Here is a 24,068-nt window from a genome sequence, read left to right as displayed (position 1 = left end):
GGGAGGGAACCCAAAGTGGCTCCCTTTTCTAACTTCAAAGTCACAGGCAGCTCTTTGGTGGCATCATCTGATAAATGTCACAGAATTAAGAAATTGGCAAACGTGGTGGGTTCCTGAAGATTAAAAGATTAAGTCATGAAGACCACCTTCATGATTTAATTTGAATTCCTGTATCCTACTGAGGACCAGATGCCATTGGATGACGATGATTCCAGTGATTGTCCAGACCTTGATCACTGGCAGTTCAGGAGGGCATGTTGGACAATGCAATCACAGTGTTCTAAAATGTGTTTTTCCTCACCCAAGGTCTTCAGGTCTTAATCTTTCCCTCTCTGCATACAGAATCCTATCTTTTCCTACCATAATTCTCAGTGAGACCCAGAGTTAAGCAGGAAATCTTCCCATTAATTTATGAGAGTTGGGTGCAGGCTTTGGCTCAAGGAGAGGTAACAAGGGTCTCCTCCACAGGAGTTGGGGAGGGTCAGGTCCATGTAGCACACTGTTGCTATGATCCAGCAGAATTTGTGGGCTTCTGTGGGGGCGGGGGGAGGCCCCCTGAAAGCAGGGAAGGGAAATTCAGAGATTGGTTTCCAGGTGGGAGCTCCTGGTTTCTGAATAGCTCCTGACACAAAGGACTAGGAAGTTGGGCCTTTTCTGCATTGAAAAAAAATTTTTTTAATGTTCATTTATTATTGAAAGAGAGAGCGCATAAGCAGGGTAGGAGCAAAGGGTGAGGGAGGCACAGAATCCGAAGCAGGCTCCAGGCTCTGAGCTGTCAGCACAGAGCCCGACGTGGGACTCGAACCCACAAACCGCGAGATCATGACCTGAGCCGAAGTTGGAAGCCTAACCAACTGAGCCACCCAGGTGCCCCTGCATTTTAAAGTCCTGCCTGCAAGTGATCAGTTTACAGGTGAAGAGGTTGTGTTGGTGGCTTTATAGGCATTTTCTTCTAATTCAGCTGTGATTTCTCCACAAAGATCTTCTGAGAAAGAAATCTAGAGGATAAGGTGAAAGGTGAAAGAAGAAATATGGCCAGTTCTCAGGTAAGCCTTGCATCCAAGGCCAGAGGCTCTGTTGTCTGTTCCTTGGGAAATTTCATGCCTGTAGAAATTGCAGGGCACATGGGTAGCTCAACTCACCTCAAATTTAGAGAATATACTAGAGCCTAATACTGTGTTACCAATTCTCTTACTGCAGAAAGCGGGAAATTCACCTAAGCCAGAAACAGTTATCCTAATATAACTGAAGTAATATGAGTTCACTCCTTGGTGAATCATAAACTACATGGAGCGGGGGGGTGGGGGGGAGGAATGTCAGACCAAGGAAAATTGATTTACAAGAAATAAGAAGATAGGGGCCTGGGTGGCTCAGTTGGTTAAGCGTCTGACTTCAGCTCAGATCATGATCTCATGCCTTGTGGGTTCGAGCCCTAGGGGTAGGGCTCTGTGCTGACAGCTCAGAGCGTGGAGCCTACTTTGGATTCTGTCTCCTCTCTCTCTGCTCCTCCCCCACTCACACTCTGTGTCTCTCTTTGTCAAAAATAGGCATTAAAAAAAAATAAGATCACAGGGAATAACATCCAAAGCAGAGACTCAGAGGAAGTGGGAATGGTTTCCTTTTATTTCGGGTTAGGGTGGATATTTAAAAAGGAGAGGTCATCTATATAGAGGTCAGGATAAGGTTGCACATGAGCCTTAAAAAAACAGTTCTATACATACTTTGTACATTACATAGTAAATGGATTTGTGCTCCTCCTTGGGTGGAGATTTTAGTATTATAATGAGGTAAAAGGGGTCGTCTGGGTGGCTGAGGCAGCTGAGCATCTGACTTTTGATTTATGCTCAGGTCAGTATCTCACTCCTGAGTTCAAGCCCCAAGTCCAGCTCCACGTTGAGGATGGAGCCTGGTTGGAATTGTTTCTCTGTCTCCCTGCCCCACCCCGACTTGTGTTCTCTCTCTCAAGGAAATAAACATTTATTATTTTTTTAATATGAGATAAAGGTAACTGTCCTCACTCCATGGTTTACTCTCTTGTTCAGCTGCTTAGAAGTACGTCAGGGATTAAGCTCAAATTGGGCCAATCCAAGCTCTTCCTCAGGGTAGTCATGTCCTTTTGTGGGATACTTTTTGTTTCCACCACAGGACACAATGGCATGGAGTGTTTTGTCTTAAGTAAAAGATAAGATAGAAAAAAGAGGTTAGGTAAAGTGTGGGTTTAAGGTCAGTGGGTATAAGCAGGCAAGCAGTGAAGGTCAGGTCTGGGGTTCTAGCTAGTGACATTAACTCCCTCTTGCATCTTAGGTACCATTATGACCTCAGCCTATGGCCACTAGGTAACTATGGTATTTATTGCAGGGGTTGCTGACACTCAGGGATGTGGCCATAGAATTCTCTCAGGAGGAACAGGGATGCCTGAACCATAGTCAGCGGGAATTGTACAGGGATGTGATGTTAAAGAACTATGGACACCTCCTCTTCTTGGGTGAGGATAACTCCTTCCAGACTTCCCAAACAACACTTGGAGTTTTGTTCCTTCTTTTGAAGACTGTCTCTTGGAAGCTTCCTCTTTGCATGAGTGGGATTCAGATGCCTGCAGTCAGAGAAAAAAGTAGGGGTTTGTAGATGTAGAGAAAAATCTTCATGTTTCCTTTTCAGCTTTAGCTTCCCCTTCCTTAGGGTAACATCATCATTTCTGTAGATTAATGGCAATTCTTTTTTTTTTATATGAAATTTATTGTCAAATTGGTTTCCATACAATACCCAGTGCTCATACCAAAAGGGATACCCTCAATACCCATCACCCATCCTCCCCTCCCTCCCACCCCCATCAACCCTCAGTTTGTTCTCAGTTTTTAACAGTCTCTTATGCTTTGGCTCTCTCCCACTCTAACCTCTTTTTTTTTTTTTTTCCTTCCCCTCCCCCATGGGTTTCTGTTAAGTTTCTCAGGATCCACATAAGAGTGAAACCATATGGTATCTGTCTTTCTCTGTATGGCTTATTTCACTTAGCATCACCCTCTCCAGTTCCATCCACGTTGCTACAAAAGGCCATATTTCATTCTTTCTCATTGCCACGTAGTACTCCATTGTGTATATAAGCCACAATTTCTTTATCCATTCATCAGTTGATGGACATTTAGGCTCTTTCTATAATTTGGCTATTGTTGAGAGTGCTGCTATAAACATTGGGGCACAAGTGCCCCTATGCATCAGTACTCCTGTATCCCTTGGGTAAATTCCTAGCAGTGCTATTGCTGGGTCATAGGGTAGGTCTATTTTCAATTTTCTGAGGAACCTCCACACTGCTTTCCAGAGCGGCTGCACCAATTTGCATTCCCACCAACAGTGCAAGAGGGTTCCCGTTTCTCCACATCCTCGCCAGCATCTATAGTCTCCTGATTTGTTCATTTTGGCCACTCTGACTGGCGTGAGGTGATATCTGAGTGTGGTTTTGATTTGTATTTCCCTGATAAGGAGCGACGTTGAACATCTTTTCATGTGCCTGTTGGCCATCCGGATGTCTTCTTTAAAGAAGAGTCTATTCATGTTTTCTGCCCATTTCTTCACTGGGTTATTTGTTTTTCGGGTGTGGAGTTTGGTGAGCTCTTTATAGATTTTGGATACTAGCCCTTTGTCTGATATGTCATTTGCAAATATCTTTTCCCATTCCATTGGGTGCCTTTTAGTTTTGTTGGTTGTTTCCTTTGCTGTGCAGAAGCTTTTTATCTTCATAAGGTCCCAGTAATTCACTTTTGCTTTTAATTCCCTTGCCTTTGGGGATGTGTCGAGTAAGAGATTGCTACGGCTGAGGTCAGAGAGGTCTTTTCCTGCTTTCTCCTCTAGGGTTTTGATGGTTTCCTGTCTCACATTCAGGTTCTTTATCCATTGTGAGTTTATTTTTGTGAATGGTGTGAGAAAGTGGTCTAGTTTCAACCTTCTGCATGTTGCTGTCCAGTTCTCCCAGCACCATTTGTTAAAGAGACTGTCTTTTTTCCATGGGATGTTCTTTCCTGCTTTGTCAAAGATGAGTTGGCCATACGTTTGTGGGTCTAGTTCTGGGGTTTCCATTCTATTCCATTGGTCTATGTGTCTGTTTTTGTGCCAATACCATGCTGTCTTGATGACAGCTTTGTAGTAGAGGCTAAAGTCTGGGACTGTGATGCTTCCTGCTTCGGTCTTCTTCAAAATTACTTTGGCTATTCGGGGCCTTTTGTGGTTCCATATGAATTTTAGGATTGCTTGTTCTAGTTTCGAGAAGAATGCTGGTGCAATTTTGATTGGGATTGCATTGAATGTGTAGATAGCTTTGGGTAGTATTGACATTTTGACAATATTTATTCTTCCAATCCATGAGCACAGAATGTCTTTCCATTTCTTTATATCTTCTTCAATTACCTTCATAAGCTTTCTATAGTTTTCAGCATACAGATCTTTCACATCTTTGGTTAGATTTATTCCTAGGTATTTTATGCTTCTTGGTGCAATTGTGAACGGGATCAGTTTCTTGATTTGTCTTTCTGTTGCTTCATTGTTAGTGTATAAGAATGCAACTGATTTCTGTACATTGATTTTGTATCCTGCAACTTTGCTGAATTCATGTATCAGTTCTAGCAGACTTTTGGTGGAATCTATCGGATTTTTCATGTATAATATCATGTCATCTGCAAAAAGCGAAAGCTTGGCTTCATCTTTGCCAATTTTGATGCCTTTGATTTCCTTTTGTTGTCTGATTGCTGATGCTAGAACTTCCAGCACTATGTTAAACAACAGCAGTGAGAGTGGACATCCCTGTCGTGTTCCTGATCTCAGGGAAAAAGCTCTCAGTTTTTCCCCATTGAGGATGATGTTAGCTGTGGGCTTTTCATAAATGGCTTTTATGATCTTTAAGTATGTTCCTTCTATCCCGACTTTCTCGAGGGTTTTTATTAAGAAAAGGTGCTGGATTTTGTCAAAGGCCTTTTCTGCATCGATTGACAGGATCATATGGTTCTTCTCTTTTTTTTTTTGTTAATGTGATGTATCACGTTGATTGATTTGCGAATGTTGACCCAGCCCTGCATCCCAGGAATGAATCCCACTTGATCATGGTGAATAATTCTTTTTATATGCTGTTGAATTCGATTTGCTAGTATCTTATTGAGAATTTTTGCATCCATATTCATCAGGGATATTGGCCTGTAGTTCTCTTTTTTTACTGGGTCTCTCTCTGGTTTAGGAATCAAAGTAATACTGGCTTCATAGAATGAGTCTGGAAGTTTTCCTTCCCTTTCTAATTTTGGAATAGCTTGAGAAGGATAGGTATTATCTCTGCTTTAAACATCTGGTAGAACTCCCCTGGGAAGCCATCTGGTCCTGGACTCTTATTTGTTGGGAGATTTTTGATAACCAATTCAATTTCTTCGCTGGTTATGGGTCTGTTCAAGCTTTCTGTTTCCTCCTGATTGAGTTCTGGAAGAGTATGGGTGTTTAGGAATTTGTCCATTTCTTCCAGGTTGTCCAATTGGTTGGCATATAATTTTTCATAGTATTCCCTGATAATTGTTTGTATCTCTGAGGGATTGGTTGTAATAATTCCATTTTCATTCATGATTTTATCTATTTGGGTCATCTCCCTTTTCTTTTTGAGAAGCCTGGCTAGAGGTTTGTCAATTTTGTTTATTTTTTCAAAAAACCAACTCTTGGTTTCGTTGATCTGCTCTACAGTTTTTTTAGATTCTATATTGTTTATATCTGCTCTGATCTTTATTATTTCTCTTCTTCTGCTGGGTTTAGGCTGCCTTTGCTGTTCTGCTTCTATTTCCTTTAGGTGTGCTGTTAGATTTTGTATTTGGGATTTTTCTTGTTTCTTGAGATAGGCCTGGATTGCAATGTATTTTCCTCTCAGGACTGCCTTGCTGCGTCCCAAAGCGTTTGGATTGTTGTATTTCCATTTTCGTTTGTTTCCATATATTTTTTAATTTCTTCTCTAATTTTCTGGTTGACCCACTCATTCATTAGTAGGGTGTTCTTTAACCTCCATGCTTTTGGAGGTTTTCCAGACTTTTTCCTGTGGTTGATTTCAAGCTTCATACAATTGTGGTCTGAAAGTATGCATGGTATAATTTCAATTCTTGTAAACTTATGAAGGGCTGTTTTGTGACCCAGTATATGATCTATCTTGGAGAATGTTCCATGTGCACTCGAGAAGAAAGTATATTCTGTTGCTTTGGGATGCAGAGTTCTAAATTATCTGTCAAGTCCATCTGATCCAATGTATCATTCAGGGCCCTTGTTTCTTTATTGACCGTGTGTCTAGATGATCTATCCATTTCTGTAAGTGGGGTGTTAAAGTCCCCTGCAATTACCACATTCTTATCAATAAGGTTGCTTATGTTTATGAGTAATTGTTTTATAGATCTGGGGGCTCCGGTATTTGGCGCATAGACATTTATAATTGTTAGCTCTTCCTGATGGATAGACCCTGCGATTATTATGTAATGCCCTTCTTCATCTCTTGTTACAGCCTTTAATTTAAAGTCTAGTTTGTCTGATATAAGTATGGCTACTCCAGCTTTCTTGTGGCTTCCAGTAGCATGATAAATAGTTCTCCATCCCCACTCTCAATCTGAAGGTGTCCTCCGATCTAAAATGAGTCTCTTGTAGACAGCAAATAGATGGGTCTTGTTTTTTTATCCATTCTGATACCCTATGTCTTTTGGTTGGCGCATTTAATCCATTTACATTCAGTGTTATTATAGAAACATACGGGTTTAGAGTCATTGTGATGTCTGTATGTTTTATGCTTGTAGTGATGTCTCTGGTACTTTGTCTCACAGGATCCCCCTTAGGATCTCTCTTGTAGGGCTGGTTTAGTGGTGACAAATTCCTTCAGTTTTTGTTTGTTTGGGAAGACCTTTATCTCTGCTTTTATTCTAAATGACAGACTTGCTGGATAAAGGATTCTCGGCTGCATATTTTTTCTGTTTAGCACACTGAAGATATCGTGCCAGTCCTTTCTGGCCTGCCAAATTTCAAAAGAGAGATCAGTCACGAGTCTTATAGGTCTCCCTTTATATGTGAGGGCACGTTTATCCCTTGCTGCTTTCAGAATTTTCTCTTTATCCTTGTATTTTGCCAGTTTCACTATGATATGTCGTGCAGAAGATCGATTCAAGTTACGTCTGAAGGGAGTTCTCTGTGCCTCTTGGATTTCAATGCCTTTTTCCTTCCCCAGTTCAGGGAAGTTCTCAGCTATTATTTCTTCAAGTACCCCTTCAGCACCTTTCCCTCTCTCTTCCTCCTCTGGGATACCAATTATGCGTATATTATTTCTTTTTAGTGTATCACTTAGTTCTCTAATTTTCCCCTCATACTCCTGGATTTTTTTATCTCTCTTTCTCTCAGCTTCCTCTTTTTCCATAACTTTATCTTCTAGTTCACCTATTCTCTCCTCTGCCTCTTCAATCTGAGCCGTCGTCGTTTCCATTTTGTTTTGCATTTCGTTTAAAGCGCTTTTCAGCTCCTCATGACTGTTCCTTAGTCCCTTGATCTCTGTAGCAAGAGATTCTCTGCTGTCCTCTATACTGTTTTCAAGCCCAGCGATTAATTTAATGACTATTATTCTAAATTCACTTTCTGTTATATTATTTAAATCCTTTTTGATCAGTTCATTAGCTGTTGTTATTTCCTGGAGATTCTTCTGAGGGGAATTCTTCCGTTTGGTCATTTTGGATAGTCCCTGGAGTGGTGAGGACCTGCAGGGCACTTCCCCTGTGCTGTGGTGTATAACTGGAGTTGGTGGGCGGGGCCGCAGTCAGACCTGATGTCTGCCCCCAGCCCACCTCTGGGGCCACAGTCAGACTGGTGTGTGCCTTCTCTTCCCCTCTCCTAGGGGCGGGATTCACTGTGGGGTGGCGTGGCCCTCTGGGCTACTTGCACACTGCCAGGCTTGTGGTGCTGGGGATCTGGCATATTAACTGGGGTGGGTAGGCAAGGTGCACAGGGGCAGGAGGGGCAGGCTTAGCTCACTTCTCCTTAGGTGATCCACTTCAGGAGGGGCCCTGTGGCAGGGGGAGGGAGACAGATCCACTGCCGGAGGTTTGGCTCCACTGCTGGAGGTTTGGCTCCGCAGAAGCACAGAGTTGGGTGTTTGCACAGAGCAAGCAAGTTCCTTGGCAGGAACTGGTTCCCTTTGGGATTTTGGCTGGGGGATGGGCAGGGGAGATGGCGCTGGTGAGCGCCTTTGTTCCCCGCCAAGCTGAGCTCTGTCGTCCGGGGGCTCAGCAACTCTCCCTCCCTTTGTCCTCCAGCCTTCCCGCTTTCTGAGCAGAGTTGTTAACTTATGACCTCCCAGACGCTAAGTCGCACTTGCTGTTGGAACACAGTCCGTCCGGCCCCTCCGCTTTTGCCAGCCAGACTCAGAGGCTCTGTTTGGATTAATGGCAATTCTAAAAAAAAAATGTTTTAAGTTTATTTTGAGAAAGAGCAGAGGTAGAGCAGAGAGAGGGGTAGAGGGAATCCTAGGCAGGCTCCATGCTGTAAGCATAGAGCCCCATGCTGGGCTCAAACACAGGAACCATGAGATCATGACTTGAACAGAAACCATGTGTCAGATGCATAACCCACCAAACCACCCAGGCGCTGCACTTAGTGGCAATCTAAACACTGAGTGGAATCAAGTGGTATTTCTCACATTTTAAATACCAGTTTCTACTCCTTGATGTAGTGGTAGTACTAGGAAGTGGAGGTCAAGATCTGAACATCAGAAATCCCTCCTGCATGTTCTAAAGGGGTTGTTGGGCAACAGCATTTGGGAAATCACTGTCTAGAATTATACAATGTTCTTTATTTTCTCCTGAACACAATAATGGATTGAAAGTTAGAATCTCCATCAATACTCATATTCCTTTATTAAAAACAAAAATATTTATTTCTTTTGAGAGAGAGCACAAGCAGGAAAGGAGCAGAGAGAAAGAGAATCCCAAACATGCTCCTCACTGTCAGCAAAGAGCCCAACTTGGTCTTGATGAGATCCTGAGATCCTGAGACCAGGAGACCATGACCCAAGCTTAGATCAAGGGTCAGATGCTAAACCGACTGAGCCATTCATTTGTCTCAAATGTTCCTTTTTTTCTAATAAACAGGTCATATTGTGTCAAAACTAGACCTGGTCATCATTTTGGAACAAAAGAAGGAGTCTTGGAATGTGAAGCAAAAAGAGAGAGTAGCCACTCATCTGGGTAGGTGGTAATGAATGAAGCAGATGACAGAGGTGAGATCCAAATGTAAAGTAGGAAGATGGAAGTTAAAATGTCACTTGAGTTCTCCTTGAATGGAAATTAGTAACATAATACTGACATAACACATAATATAATACAAATTTGTAACATAATACATTTTTAATGTATTTTCAGTGTTTATTCATACAATTTTTTTTAATTTTTTTAATGTTTATTTATTTTTGAGACAGAGAGAGACAGAGCATGAACACGGGAGGGGCAGAGAAAGAGGGAGACACAGAATCCAAAACAGGCTCCAGGCTCTGAGCCGTCAGCACAGAGCCCGACGCGGGGCTTGAACTCACGGACAGTGAGATCATGACCTGAGCCAAAGTCAGAGTCGGACGCTTAACAGACCGAGCCACCCAGGGCCCCCTATTCATAAAATTTTTAATTAGAGCATTTTATAGTTGATTTTACTGAATATTCTTTACTTTTATTGTCAATGGAAGCATGCCAAGAAATCAAAATGCTTGCTTTTCATGGTTACGCAGTTTAAAATTACAGTAATATAGAAGGTTTCCTTTTAAAAATTCATCTTATGTAGTATTTTGGGGTTAATTGTTATTCTGATTTTATAATCCCATAACAATGTGGTTCCTTTTGGTGGGAACTTTCACAACATTAGTTGTAATTAAATTTCTGCCTGTGAATTTTGTTACAGGCTGACAATTTTCATCTCACTACATTTTAAGACAGGATGAGTTTAACTCAAATGTAAATCAACTTTATGCCCTTCACCCATAAAATTATGCATTTGCCTGAATAAATACCACCCATGCATAATTTGAGACACATGTTTTTCATTTCTTTCCTGGTTAGTGTTCAGTTTACATCATATCATGTCTAGATGAGTTGCATCTAGTTATTGGTGAATTTATGTTTTCTCTGCATGAGAGAAACCCTTTTTGTGAATTGAGAGTAATATTTAAACATTTTATATCACTGTATCAAGTTTAGATATTATATTTTATCCTTAATTCTGGTATTATACCCATGGCATGCTTTGATACCATTCTCATTAGCTTTTGTGTCCTCTGTATATATTTTCATTGTGGTTACCCAAGAGACTACTTAAAACATCTTAAACTAACAAACCAGTGTGAACTGATAGCGTCCATTACATGCAAAATTCTTCTACTTATCATCTCCACCCGTGTACCCACTTGACAAATATGACTAATTCTATTCTTTATGTTGTATACTTTATTACCTAGATTAATGATCTTTATGCTTTTATTAAAAAAAATGCTAGCAGAAATGAAAGTGACATGTGCTACCCAATTACAACACTAAAGATATCTGTAATTGTGTAACTCTTTACATTTAGCAGAGAGCATATGTTGTCATATGGTTTCATTTACCGTTTAGAATCCTTTGATTTCAACTAAAAGGACTTCCTTGAACATTTCTATAGGAGAGGTCTACTGGTAAACCTGGGCATGGTTTCACTTGGAAAAGACTTCATTTCTACATCCATGAAAAATTACTTTTGCCAGGTAGAGTATTCTTGGTGGATATTTTTGATCTTTCAGTACTTGAATACATTGTCCCATGTACTTCCTCCTATCAGGTCTACTGAGAATCCCACTCATAATCTTAAAAGAGCTCTCTTGTAGAAGATGAGCTGCTTTTGTCATGGTGTTTAACAATTCATCATTTATCATCATGACTTTTGATAGGTTAATTAAAGTGTGTCACTGTGTTCATATCTTGACACATATCCTTTGAATTTACTGAGCTTGTTGGTCTCTTCTTTCCACGTACATGGGAACCACAAGCCTTTAGTTCTTCATATGATTTCTTTCTCCTCTCCTCTCCGTATGGGGAATGAGACTTGTTGGTGACCCATGAGTCCCTAGACTCTGTTCTTTTCCACATTTTTCTTTGGTTCTCTTAGTAGTTAATTTAAAACAAGGGGTCTTAAGGTTGTCTGGTTCTTTCTTCTGCTTGATTAAGTCTGTTGCTGTCCCGTTAGTGTATTTTTAAATTCAGTAATTGTATTCCTCAGCTCCTAATTTTGGGTTGTTGTTTTGTCTCTTTGGATTTTCATTTTGGTCATGCATAGTTTTCTGATATTATTTCATTACCTACCTCTTTCTTCTTCTTCCTACATGAGCATCTTTAGGATACATTTTTTTTTTTTGTTTAAGATTTTATTTTTAACTCATCTCTACATGCAATGTGGGGATATAACTCAGAACCCTGAGATCAAGAATCACACCCTGCACTGACTTAACCAGCCAGGTGCCTCATTTATGATTATTTTTTTGACATCTTTGTCAGACAATTAATAGTTCCTTATTAATTTAGGGTCAGTTTTGAAGATGCACTTTATTACTCTGATTGCAATGCATTTTACATTTTCTTTGTATACTTTGTGATCTCTCGATTTGGGAGTTAAAAAAAATCCTCTGGGCATGGGCTTATGAAGTTGCTTTGTAGAGGAAAACACAAATAATAGTAATTCTGGCATCTGTCACACATTTTGGCCATTTGTAATGTCTGAGTTTTTTAAATTTCCAAGTTTGAGAAAATGTAGTTACTTGAGAATGTATGACACCTTCTTTTTTCTGATTGCGTTCACCTCTGTACCTTCTGTTGTTTGAACAGATAGTCACATTTTATCTGAGCAGCTACCATGGTGCATCCAGTGGGTCCTCTCATTCCTTCAGCTTTGTATGTCCTGCATGATAAACAAGTTCTTCACACAGCTGCAAACAAGCCAGATCATTATTCAGGTCACTTATGGTTTCTCTCCTTAGAGGAGGTAAGAGTTTTCTCACGGTCTTTCCACGGAGTGCCAGAGAGGGTGAACAGCAGTTGTGGGCAAGTTTCACCAATGTTCATTGTCTCTTTGATGTGGCTCTTCTCCATTTTTACTTTTCTGGGTATGCTGTGTTCTCCTAACCAGCTTCTGGGGCATTCCAAAGGTAATTTGGTCCACTTTGATTTCATGGAAGAACAAAGTGCTGGTATTTCCTATTTCTCCATTCTGCTGATGTCCTGTGATGGGAACTAATTTTTTACATTAGCATTTTAATGTATGTTTGTGTGAGTTTAGTGAGTGGGAAAACTTCTTTTATATTTTGTAGTTGTGTCTCTCCATAACACCCTATGCTTGTTGGCAATGATTGGCAAAACAAGATTCATTCCTTACACCTAATTTGGGTAGATCTGGAGGCTGTGGCTCTGAGTATTTACACTTAGACAGTGGTAAGGGTAGAAAGGATGTTATGATGGTTATAACAAAAGTGGCCAAATCACCACAATGAAATCCTTACTATCAGGAGAGATCAATAATATAAAAACTTGGCGGGGGGGGGGGGCAACATTAAGTCAGTTATATTTTCACAACACTGTCTTTGAATGAAAGGATCCAAATCCATTTTTGAAACATCTATATTCTCTGAAAGGACATTTGGAAGTTCTGGAAAGTCACCTAGTCCATGCTAAAAGTAATCATTCAAACCACTTCATATAGAACACTGGTTTAATCATTCACTGAAACATTTCTGAAGGTTAGATATTTAACAATGAAGATAATTCTGAATGGGATGGATTTAACAAGTCTTTTTTGAAGGGTTCTTGATTCCTTCCACCAACACATCATCACTTTTTGTTCCAAAGTCTTTTAATTTTGACAAACATGGTTAGATATTTATTTTAAACATGAGTATTATGTGATACTATTGAACAATTTGAAACAAGTTTTCATGTGTTGTTAGGAAAATCTTCAGTGAGTAGTCGATCTTCCATAATTACCAAAGATTTTATAATGGAAACAGAGTTTACCAATTCAACAAATCTGAGAAAAAATGTTAATCCCAACACCAGAGAATCAGTCTTAAATAATAAGGATGGGAAAGTCTTTTATGAAAGTTCAAATATTAGTATACATCATTGTATCCTTGTTGGAAAGAAAACCTAGAAATGTAGTAACTGTGGCAAAACTTTTAACTTGTCTTCAAAATTTGCTCAACAGCAGAGATTTTATAATGGGAAGAATGCTCTTACAAATAAAATGTGGCAAAGATGCTAACTACCACACAAAACTTAACAAACATAAATTTATAAATAGCTGGGAGAAGGCTACAAATGTAAAATAAAATGTGACAAAGCCTTTAAGCAGAATTATAAAGTTTGTGAACATCAGAGAGTACTGGAGAAAACCTTAAAATGTAAGGACTGTGTGCACCTGGGTGGCTCACTTGGTTGAACTTCTCACATAAGCTCAGGTGACAGTCTCACAATTTGTGAGCTCAAGTCCCACATCAGGCTTTGTGTTGTCAGTGCAGAGCCTACTTCAGATCTTCTGTCTCCCTCCTACCCACCTCTGTCTGTCCATCTCCTGCTCTTGCTCTCACTCTCAAAAATAAACATTTACAAAATAAAATATAAAGAAATGTAATGAATGTGGCATATCATTTAACTCATAATCAAAACTATTCAACAGAAGATAGCAAATCCTGGGGTGGTACCTTACAAAAGTGAAGAATATTGGCAAAGTCTTTATGGAAAGCATACTGGATAGAAGCCCTAGAAATGTAAAAAAAAAAAAAAAATGATGGCAGACCTTTGTTTTTAAAATACACTTGAGTACAAAATACAGTCTTGCCTTTTCTTGTAGAGAGAGGGAGAGGGGCAGAGGGAGAAAAAGAGAAAATCCTAAGCAGACTCCATGCTCAATGCAGAGGTCCATGTGGGGTTCAATCCCATGGCCATAGGATCGTGACCAAGCCAAAATCAAGAGTCAGACACTCAACTAACTGAGCACCTCAGGCACCCCCTAAAATAGTCTTTATAAAGGATAAAAACAGAAAGATGTAAACAATCAGCAAACTATGTAGTAGAAAGCTGTATCTATATAAAATCTGAATTCACAGCAGAAAGCATAAGTAAATACTAGTTTTCAGACATGATTCAAAATCAGAGTATTTATTACATAGAAGAATGAAAACTTAAAACACTCAGATCAATTATACGTTAGCCTTGGACAATGCAATTGTTAGGGGCACTAACCCCTTCACAATTAAAAATCTGTGTGTAATGTCTGAGTCTGCAAAACTTAAAACCATACCTACTTTTATATGGAAATAGTATATTGTTGACTAGAAGACTTACCTAGAATATTAAGTCAATTATCACATTCTTTGTATGCTATCTGTATTATATATGATATTTTTATAATAAAATAAGGTTGAGAATAGAAAATACTAAGAAAATCAAACCAAAGAGGAAACTTGTTTTCGGTACTGTGTTTTATATATATATATATATATATATATATATATATATATACATACATATATATATACACACACACACACATACATATATATTCACATATATATATATGTGTGAATAAGTGGACCCACAGTGTTCAAACCCATGTTATTCAATGGTCAGCTGTATCTTTTTAATGTTTGTTTATTTTGAGAGGAAGGGATGGGCAGAGAATCCTAAGCCTTCTCTGCACTGTCAGCACAGAGCCTGAAGCATAGCTCAATTTCACAACCTGAGATCATGACCTGAGCTGAAACCGAGAGTCAGACCCTTAAATGACTGAGCCACCCAGGGGCCCTGGCAACTGTGTTTGTTAATATGCATGAAAGTATTAAGGAGGGGATGGATGTCTGGAGAGGGATAGTTATTATCAGTGTGTCTCTCATTTTTTTGTTTTTTTTTTTTACTATAAGAGTATTTGCAATAGGCATATTAATAATTTTACTCTTAAATCATCTCATGCTATGGCTTTATTTGTGTGCATGCAAAGTGATTTGATTGTTGCTGTCTCACACATAGGCTCTTATACGATGTGGCATTCATACCTACTTTTTGATGGAAGATTCAAGAGGCTGTCATGTACAATGTATGAAGAAAGTCTACCTGAAGATGCTGTTTGTTGTTGATGTACAAAAGTGATGTAAGTCGGCATGAAGTAAGTGTTCAGGGCATCATTCTTTGCATTAAAGTAAGACAGAGATACGGTCTAATTTTAAATAGTTTTGCCACTTGCTGTTTGAGAAGACACTAGCAATTCATTAAAATCTGGATGTATTTTCATAATAGCCATTCATAGAAGAACGTTTGTTACAGGGTTGACATAAAGAAATTTTCATAGATACTTGAGGAAAGTACAGCTAACTTTCCCATAAGAGCACAAGATATTGTAAATCCACATTTACTCAATAATTAGCCTCAGTGTGAAAAACATGGGAAGTACAAGTCACAGATCATTATATCAGGAATAAGAATGGTTCTTGAATGCTGGTGATGGGTATTTTGACCAAGGATCCTACAGTGATCTTGCAGTGGTTTGTTTAGTGAGTTTTTGAACTTATTATTTTAATAAATAACAGTGAATGGATTTTACTGTGTGATCAGTGATCTGTAATAGATGAACTATTGTCCTACACCAACCTTAGCTGGCCCCACGTTCATCAAGGCTGCAGGTAAACATAGTAACACAAAACACACTTGACTCTTGAATCTCACGGCCTTGAACTGTGTGTCCACTTACAGTCAGATGTATTTATAGTATAGTATTATATTTTATCTTCCTTCTGATGTTCTTAGCATCTTCTTTTTTTTTTTTTTTTTTTCAACGTTTTTTATTTATTTTGGGACAGAGAGAGACAGAGCATGAACGGGGGAGGGTCAGAGAGAGAGGGAGACACAGAATCGGAAACAGGTTCCAGGCTCCGAGCCATCAGCCCAGAGCCTGACGCGGGGCTCGAACTCACGGACCGCGAGATCGTGACCTGGCTGAAGTCGGACGCTTAACCGACTGCGCCACCCAGGCGCCCCCTTAGCATCTTCTTTTGTTGAGCTTATTTTATTGCAGGAATACCATATTTAACACCTATAAAATAAATTATATATTAATTGACTCTTTGATAAGGTTTCTTGTCAACAATAGACTATTAAAATGAATTGTTAGGGAGTCAAAGTTATACATGGATTTCAACAGCATGGGAGGTGGGTACACCTGGGTATACAGGTGGGTACACAGGGTCACCTGTGCTTGTTAAATCAGTGGAATGAAGCATTAAATGAGTTTTGCCTGTTCCTCTTCTACTTACTAGATCAATAATGTTTTTATAGAAAGATACTGTGCTATAGGCACTATGAGAAAGAGGAACATCATCTTTGAGAGAAAAAAAAAGGGACAGGATATCAATCAGCATGAGGACTAGGGCTTCTATTAAAACTCCCAGTCCATCTGTTTTGCAGTGGAGAAATCCCACAATGTTTCAGGAACGCTGGAGAATATCATTAAATTAGGAAAGGACACCAAAAGGAGATCATAGTTTTCCAAGCATTGTACATCAGGTAATCTCTCATGTCAGGATCTCTGGCCCAAGCTTTTGTGATTGAGCTGATAAGAATTCAAAGAGGAGCTTCTGAAAGTCTCTGATCACTCATGAAAGACAAAGCTCAAATACATTATTATAGTTAAAAGATATGGGTGCTATATTGGGCTCGGTAATTGAATAAAACAGATGCTATCCATTTATTTTATCTTATTTTATTATTTTATTTTACATTTTATTTTGAGAAAGAGAGAAGATAAGTGGGAGAGGGCCAGAAAGAGGAAGAGAGAGAATCCCAAGCAGGTTCCATGCTGTCAGTGCAGAGCCTGATGCAGGGCTCAAACACATGAACCGTGAGATCCAGACCTGAGCAGAAATCAAGAGTTGGACACGTAAGTGACTGATTCACCCAGATGCCCCTACGTTTATATTTAGATTATGATTTACATACTTAATCTGGACATTTATTTCAATGCAGTTATTATACCCTTTGAAAATCATTAGGCACTTGACACCAACGTGATCCATTATAGTAGGTTCAATAACTTCATTTTCTCTCTGCCACATCCCTCTACCATAAGGTTAATAGTTTTTTTCTCATTTAATATTAAGTACCTTAGGAGGATTTACTACAAGAGGATATTCATTCTAGAAACTCCCTTCCATGTTTTCACTTTGTTTTGAGTCTGCCTTGGAAAATGAGGGCTCTCTCCTGTTTTTGTTGAAGATAGTGGTGTTTGAAGTGGAGATTGTATTTCAGTCAGGGCTCAGTCCTACAAGTTTCCATTTTATTTCACACTCCTATCACAGACACAATCTTCATTATCACTGCTCTGTTGTTTCAGAGAAAGAAAACATGCACCATATATGTTCCACTGCCTTCAAATTGTAAAATATAATTCAGTACAAAAGATATGAGACAAAAACTTTAAGTGTTATAGGAGACTCACAAAAAATAGCTATTTTGGTTAAATAGGGTATGTGCTTGTCTCTGTGGTGTGTTTGCAAGACACTATAACTTTCTTTTACAAATAGATTTCTAAATTTTATGCCCCTGAAAACATTTCTTAGTTTCCATGCCAATGAAAAAATTTTTACTCTATTACCTCTATTCTTTTTTATTCAATACGTAATTTTCATATTTTATATTGTATATTCACTTCTTTTAGTTGATCAGTTGTGTGGTGTAAATGTGTTTGCATTACCATGTCAGTTTGAAGCCTGCTGTGAACCTTCTTTTAGGGTTGCCTTTGTATAGTAGTCTGTGTGTTCCTCTTAGATGAATTCAAAGTCAGACTTGCTGGGGTAAAACTTAAGCTCTACTATTTCTCAAGTTTTGCCAAGATTTTATTAAAAGATGAAGAACAATTCTGTTCTCATAGGTTAGTGTAGACTCATGGGTGAATTTATGAAAAACTGTTAGAATGGTCTGTAGTGTGTAGTAAATGTTCAGTAAGAATTGTTGTTTCTGTTCTTCATGTTAGAAGTTGTAATTTTTTAATGTTTATTCATTTGTGAGAGAGAGAGAGAGAGAGCATGAGCAGGGAAGGGGGGGGAGAGAAAGAGACACAGAATCTGAAGCAGGCTCCAGACTCTGAGCTGTCAGCACAGAGCCTGATATGTGGCTCAAAACCACAAACCCTAGGATCATGACCTGAGCTGAAGTTGGACCCTTAACCAACTGAGCCACCAGGCAGTCCTCCATTTTATCACCCATTTTTTAAAAGTATTGATCCTTTTTAATGTTTATTTAGTTTGCAAGTGGCTGAGGGTAGACAGAGAGGGAGAAAGAGAATTCAAGCAGGCTTCATGCTCAGCCCAGAACCTGATTTGGGACTTAATCTCATGACCATGAGATCATGACCTGAGCTGAGATCAAGAGAGGGACACTTAACTGAGTCACACAGGCTCCCCAAAAGTATGGCTTCTGAACTGAAGATGTTGACATCCATTGAAGCTAATGAGAAATGTGAAAAACTCAGACCTCACCCAGAAATCCCAATCAAAATATGAATTTTAACAAGAGTTTTAGTTCATTGCCATACACATTAGCATTAGAGACATACATGTGTAGCTTTCAATGGAAAGAACACTTTCCATTGTTCTATGCCTGTCTTTACGTCTGTAATACATTATTTGATAACTGTGGCTTCCTAGTATGTTTTAAATCAGGAAGTGTGGTGCTACCAATGTACTCTTTTTTTTTTTTCATGAATATTCTCATTATGTGATATCCCGTTAATCAATATGAATGTTAGGATGGGTATTGATCTTTCTGCCTAAGATGTCATTGGGATTTTGATAGAGATTGCATTAAATATATAACATTGAGTAGTATTGACAGCTCAGTAGTGATTTTTTTGGGGGGTAGGTGGGGGGAGAGACACACAGTCTGAAGCAGGATCCAGGCTCTGACGTGTCAACACAGAGTCTCAACAAAGAACCTGAACAGAACTTGAACCCGCAAACCATGAGATCATGACCTGAGGCAAAGTCAGACACTTAACCAAGTAAACCAGCAGGCACTCCAATAGCTCAGTAGTGTTAAGTGTTCCTATGCAGGAACATGGATATGGTTCCACTTATTTTTCTTTCAATCCTGCACAATATTTTATAGTTTTCATCACAGTAGCTGTGACCTCTATCAAGGTGATAAACCATATACACTTTATTCTTTGTAATGCTATTGTAAATCTATCTTTATTTTGGGATTGTTGTTTGTTGCATAGAAACAGTTAATTTTTAAGTCTTGGGTTTGTATTTCCAACTTTGTAAAATTTGTGTGAGTTTTAACAGGTTTTTTAAAGCAAGGATTCTTCAGAAAAGAGGATGATGGAGGTGATATGGGAGGACCCTAGGCTTATCACATCCCAAAACACAACTAGGTGACTGTCAAATCATCATTAATATCCCAAAAAGAAACCTGAAGATTGACAGAGGAACTACCCAACTAATGAGAGAGAAGTAGCACGTCAAAGACTGTAGGCAGTTCAGAGACATGGCTTAGAGAGAAACAGATTGTACTGCTATGGAGGGCAGGGAACTGAGGTTGCAGAGAAAGAGAAGCACAAGGAGGCTATTTCCCCCAAAGCCAGTGGCTTGGGAAACAAGAGGAGTTGAACTTTGTGAGTTCTTTGAACCAGCATGGCTTAATGCCTAGAGTTTTAAAGGTGAGCTGTAGATAGGAGGGCACTGCACTGCTCCTGGAGAGAAGGCAGGCATACAATCTGTGTGTGTGTGGGGGGGGGGGGGGGGGGCAGATAGGTTAGAAACAGTGATCTGAAGATCACTGGGGGACACACAGGGGTGAGATTATTCACTGTTCTATGAGCACTTCCCTCAATGGCAGCATTCACTGAGATGTCTGAGAACAAAGGAGCTGAGTGGCACCATTTTTCCCCCACCCTTCATCATGAACACAGAGCTACCTGAGTGAAGTAGCTCAATGGGGAGACTGGTTCTCTAAGTTGCTTACACCAAGTCCTACCACCCTGTGCTGTGGTTGCAGTGTCCTTCTCAGTGAAGCTTGCCTCAGGCCCAGCAAGGTCAGCCCCTCTCCAGGAGACTTGCATAAGCCCCTGACCATACCATGTCTCCTGACCAGACAGTTCTGCAGGGCCTCAGTGCTGGTGGAGTTGGTGTCAGGTCTGATTTCACAAAGAGACCTCAGCACACTTAGTGAACACTAACCACATTCAGGCCAGGCACAAAACACTGTCCACAGCAGGCAAGGAGAGCATCTGCAGATCAGTGGTCTGCAGTGAGGAGAAAAATGCAATAAACAAGATTAGAAATTGACTTGATGCAATGAACAGGCTGGAGGAAGCAGAGGAATAAATTAGTGACCTAGAAGACAAAATAGAAAAATTTTGTACCATGAAAATAGACTTAGGAACTCAATGACTCCATCAAAATTAATGACATTCTTATTATAGGAGCTCCAGAGTAAGAAAAGGAACAGAAATTTAAGAAATAATAGAAAACATCCTTATTCTGGGGAAGTAAACAGACATCCACATACAGGAGGCACAGAGTAAGCAAAAAGCAGGCTGCCACGGAGACATATTTGAATTAAATTTGCAAAATATGGTGACATAGAAAAAAATCTTAAAAGCAAAAGAAAAGCAGTCTTTACTTGCAAGGGAAGACAAGAACCATATGGCTAGCTAGAGATTTCTCAATAGAAACTTGGGAAGCAAGAAAGGAATGGCATAATATTTTCAATGGGCTAAATGGGAAAAATATGCAGCTGCGAACTCTAACAAGGCTATCATTCAGAATGGAAGGAGAGATAAAGAGATTCCCAGATAAGCAAAATCTAAAGGAATTCATCCCCACTGAAACAGCTCTGCAATAACTGTTAAAGGGACTTTTTGAGTGCAATGAAAACACCAAAAGTGACAAAGACTAGAGAGGATCAGAAAAAAATCTCCAGAAATATTGACACAAGTAATAAAATGGCAATAAGCCCATATCTATCAATAATTACTTTGAATGAAAAAAGTACTATACATTTCCATCAAAACACATAGGTGTCTGAATGGACTTAAAAAATCCAGACCCATGTATATGCTGCTGAGGAGAGACTCAATTTAGACCTGAAGACACTTACAGATTGAAAAGGTGAGAGAAACATTTATCATGCAAATGGAGGTCAGAAGAAAGAGTAACAATAATTATGATGGACAAACCGGACATTTTTGTTCTTGTGTTTATACTGCTTTGCTATCAGGGTAATGTTGCCCTCATAGAATGATTTTGAACATCTTCCCTCTATTCCAGTACTTGTAAGATTTGGATGAAGATCATTATTTATCTTTGTGTGTGTGTGTTTGTATGTGCGTGTGTTAGGATTGACCAATGAAGGCATGTGGTCTTGGGCTTTTTTGTGCTGGGAGGGTTTTTATTCCAAATTCAACTTTCATTCTTGTGGTCTAAGAAGAGTTCCTGTTTCTTGGGTTTAAGATTCATATTTCAATCTTGGTAACGTAAGCATTTTATCTATTTTTTCCCTAAGTTATCTGATTAGTTTATAGTAATCTGTTATCACATGATATACTGTTGGGGGTATTGTGTCATTTTTTCTTCCATTTTTCATTTGGATTTTTAGTTTTCTTTCCTGTTTTCTTAGTTAACTCATTGCCTATTATGCTTATTTTAAAAACTGGTCATCACTTTCAATGTTATTTGTTTATTTTATTTGTCACTTATTTATTATTTTCCTTGTTATTTCCTTCCTCTACTAAATTTTACCTATAGTTTTTTATTTTCTCTAGTTCGTTGTGATGTAATGTTACAAAAACAAAAGTGAGGGGCTCCTGGGTGGCTCAGTCAGTTTTGTGTCTGACTATTGATTTCAGCTCAGGTTATGATCTCATTGTTCATGAGTTCAAGCCCTAAGTCAGGCTCTGTGCTGCCAGTGTAGAGCCTTCCTGGGATTCTCGGTCTCGCTCTCTCTCTCTCTCTTTCTCTCTGCCCCTCCTCTGCTCTTTCTCTCCACCTCTTACTCTCTCAAACATTGAAACAAAAGAAAAATGTTGAAATTAACAACTTGATTCAAGCATTGATAGAATAAAAATTTGAAAATGGAGTGTTTACTAGATAAAATTAGCAGAAATAGTAATACAAGTGATGACCAAAACAAAGCAAAAACATAAAAAATATAACAATAAGGATTCTGTAGGAGTTCTATAGATCAATCATCTGTAAACAGAAATCATTTTGTTTTTTCTCTTCTGTTTTTGATGCCTTTAATGTATTTTTTTTCTTGCCTAATTGTTCTGAATAGGCTATCCAGTGCTATGTTGAATGGAAGTAGTGAAGTCACTTCATTACCTTGTTTCTGATCATACAGGAGAAGCTTCTAGTGTTTTACTATTGAATATGTGAGATTTCAGCTTTCCAACATTCATGGCCTTTATTAAGTTGCTGTTGTTTCCTTCTATTCCTGCTTTATTGAATGTTTTTAATCACGAAATTGTGTCCAATATGCTCACTTCCTGTTGTGCATCGATTAATACGATCATGCCATTTTTGATCTTCATTCTGTTAAGGCACAGGCTTACACTCATAGTTTTCCATATATTGAAACACCCTTGAATTTCAAGAAGATTTCCTACTTGCTAATGATTTAAAATATTTTTAAAATTTAATTTGCTTTGTTCTATTGTGGACTTTCCATGAATATTTCCCACAGGTAGCAGTTTGTACTCTTCTTTACTTGTGATGTCTTCCTTTGCTTTGATAACCTACTAATGCTGGGGTCACAGACAGTGTGTTCTTAATCTCCCTTCTTTTTCCTTCTTGGAAATGTTTGAAGAGATTTGAAGTACTTTCTCATAATTACTTGTTCAATCTACCTAGTAGTTAAAGATCAGTTGAGATTTTTAAAAATATTTCTTCATGAGAGAGTCTAGGTACGTTCTATGTTTTTGACATTTATACCCATTTTTCACTATCTGTTTCTTGGTATGTAATTCTCTATTGTTACCTCTTCTAATTATATTTATTTCTATGATATCAGTTATACTGTGTCTGCCTTCACTTCTGATTGTAATTGGTCTCTCATTATTTAGTTAATGGTTTGCCAATTTTGTTCATTTGTTCTGAAAATGAACTCTATTGTTGATATTTTCCTGGTTTTGCTATATCCAATATTGTTCATTTTCGTTTTTTGTTTAAATTTCCTTCCTTGTGGTGTTTTGGGCTCCTGTTGTATTTTCCTGAGTATTTGAGGTATAAGAAAATGATTTGTGCTATACCACAACAATACCACAGCATTATCTATTAGGCTATGTGGTCACTAAGTTGTGTGCAAGATTATGTGTCTATGGAGGAATAATGTCCTGATGATTGCTTCTCAGCCACCTTGCTGACATTCTGATTTTAAGGTTGTATATTAGAAGTTGTCAGCACATCCTCTGAGAATAAGAAGTAGAATGATTTTACTTTTCTGTTATTTGGTATCTTTCAGCTGTATCTTCACATGGCACCCTGAACTTCCTGCCCTCAAGACTGTCTTATCATCAGTGAATGAATACTGGAGAGAAACCTTACAAATTCAAAGAATGTGGTAAAACTTTATGGCTTATCACTAAACGAACATAGGAGAATCCATACTGGGGGAAAAACTTACCAAACTAAAGAATGTGGCAAGGCTTTTAACAGTCACTCAAACCATATTCAACATAAAAGAATTCATACTAAAGAGAAACCTTATAAATGTAAAGAATGTGGCAAGGCCTTTGTCCACCACTCAAACTTTAATCGACATCACAGAATTCATATGGGAGAGAAACCTTATAAATGTGTACAGTGTGGTAAGTTTTGTTTTTTTTTTAAGTTTATTTATTTTTGCAGAGAGAGAGAGAGAGAGAGAGAGAGAGAGACAGAGCATGAGTGAGGGAGGAGCAGAGAGAGAGGGAGACACAGAATCTGAAACAGGCTCCAGGCTCTGAGCTGTCAGAACAGAGCCCGATATGGGGCTCGAACT

The 24,068-nt window shown here is 38.9% G+C and overlaps 1 protein-coding gene and 1 long non-coding RNA gene across 3 annotated transcripts; both read left to right on the top strand.

Moving 5' to 3' along the window:
- The first annotated feature begins 1,003 nt into the window (after positions 1 to 1,003).
- Positions 1,004 to 16,861, top strand: LOC107179389 (putative protein ZNF720). Of its 2 annotated transcripts, XM_042969144.1 has the most exons (7): positions 1,006 to 1,046; positions 2,359 to 2,485; positions 9,126 to 9,253; positions 10,678 to 10,759; positions 11,874 to 12,030; positions 15,066 to 15,201; positions 16,822 to 16,861. In XM_042969144.1, exons 1-3 carry the CDS (start codon positions 1,032 to 1,034, stop codon positions 9,230 to 9,232), a joined length of 249 nt encoding a protein of 82 aa, XP_042825078.1. In that variant the 5' UTR covers positions 1,006 to 1,031; the 3' UTR covers positions 9,233 to 9,253; positions 10,678 to 10,759; positions 11,874 to 12,030; positions 15,066 to 15,201; positions 16,822 to 16,861. The 2 variants fall into 2 exon arrangements, with proteins under 2 accessions (XP_042825080.1, XP_042825078.1); XM_042969146.1 differs by lacking the exons at positions 10,678 to 10,759; positions 11,874 to 12,030 and having other exon boundaries at positions 1,004 to 1,046.
- A 67-nt stretch (positions 16,862 to 16,928) lies between these two features.
- Positions 16,929 to 23,659, top strand: LOC122234086. Its single transcript, XR_006211811.1, has 2 exons — positions 16,929 to 16,968; positions 23,550 to 23,659. It is a non-coding gene; the product is annotated as an uncharacterized LOC122234086 (long non-coding RNA).
- The last annotated feature ends 409 nt before the right edge of the window (positions 23,660 to 24,068 follow it).

Source organism: Panthera tigris, chromosome E2, assembly GCF_018350195.1.
Source record: "Panthera tigris isolate Pti1 chromosome E2, P.tigris_Pti1_mat1.1, whole genome shotgun sequence".
NCBI lineage: Eukaryota > Metazoa > Chordata > Mammalia > Carnivora > Felidae > Panthera > Panthera tigris.
This window is presented reverse-complemented; position numbering and strand designations above follow the sequence as displayed.

Coding starts and splice junctions, on each gene's coding strand:
- LOC107179389 (XM_042969146.1), top strand. Junction 2,486..9,125: donor TGGACACCTCCTCTTCTTGG/GTGAGGATAACT, acceptor TCTAATAAACAG/GTCATATTGTGTCAAAACTA.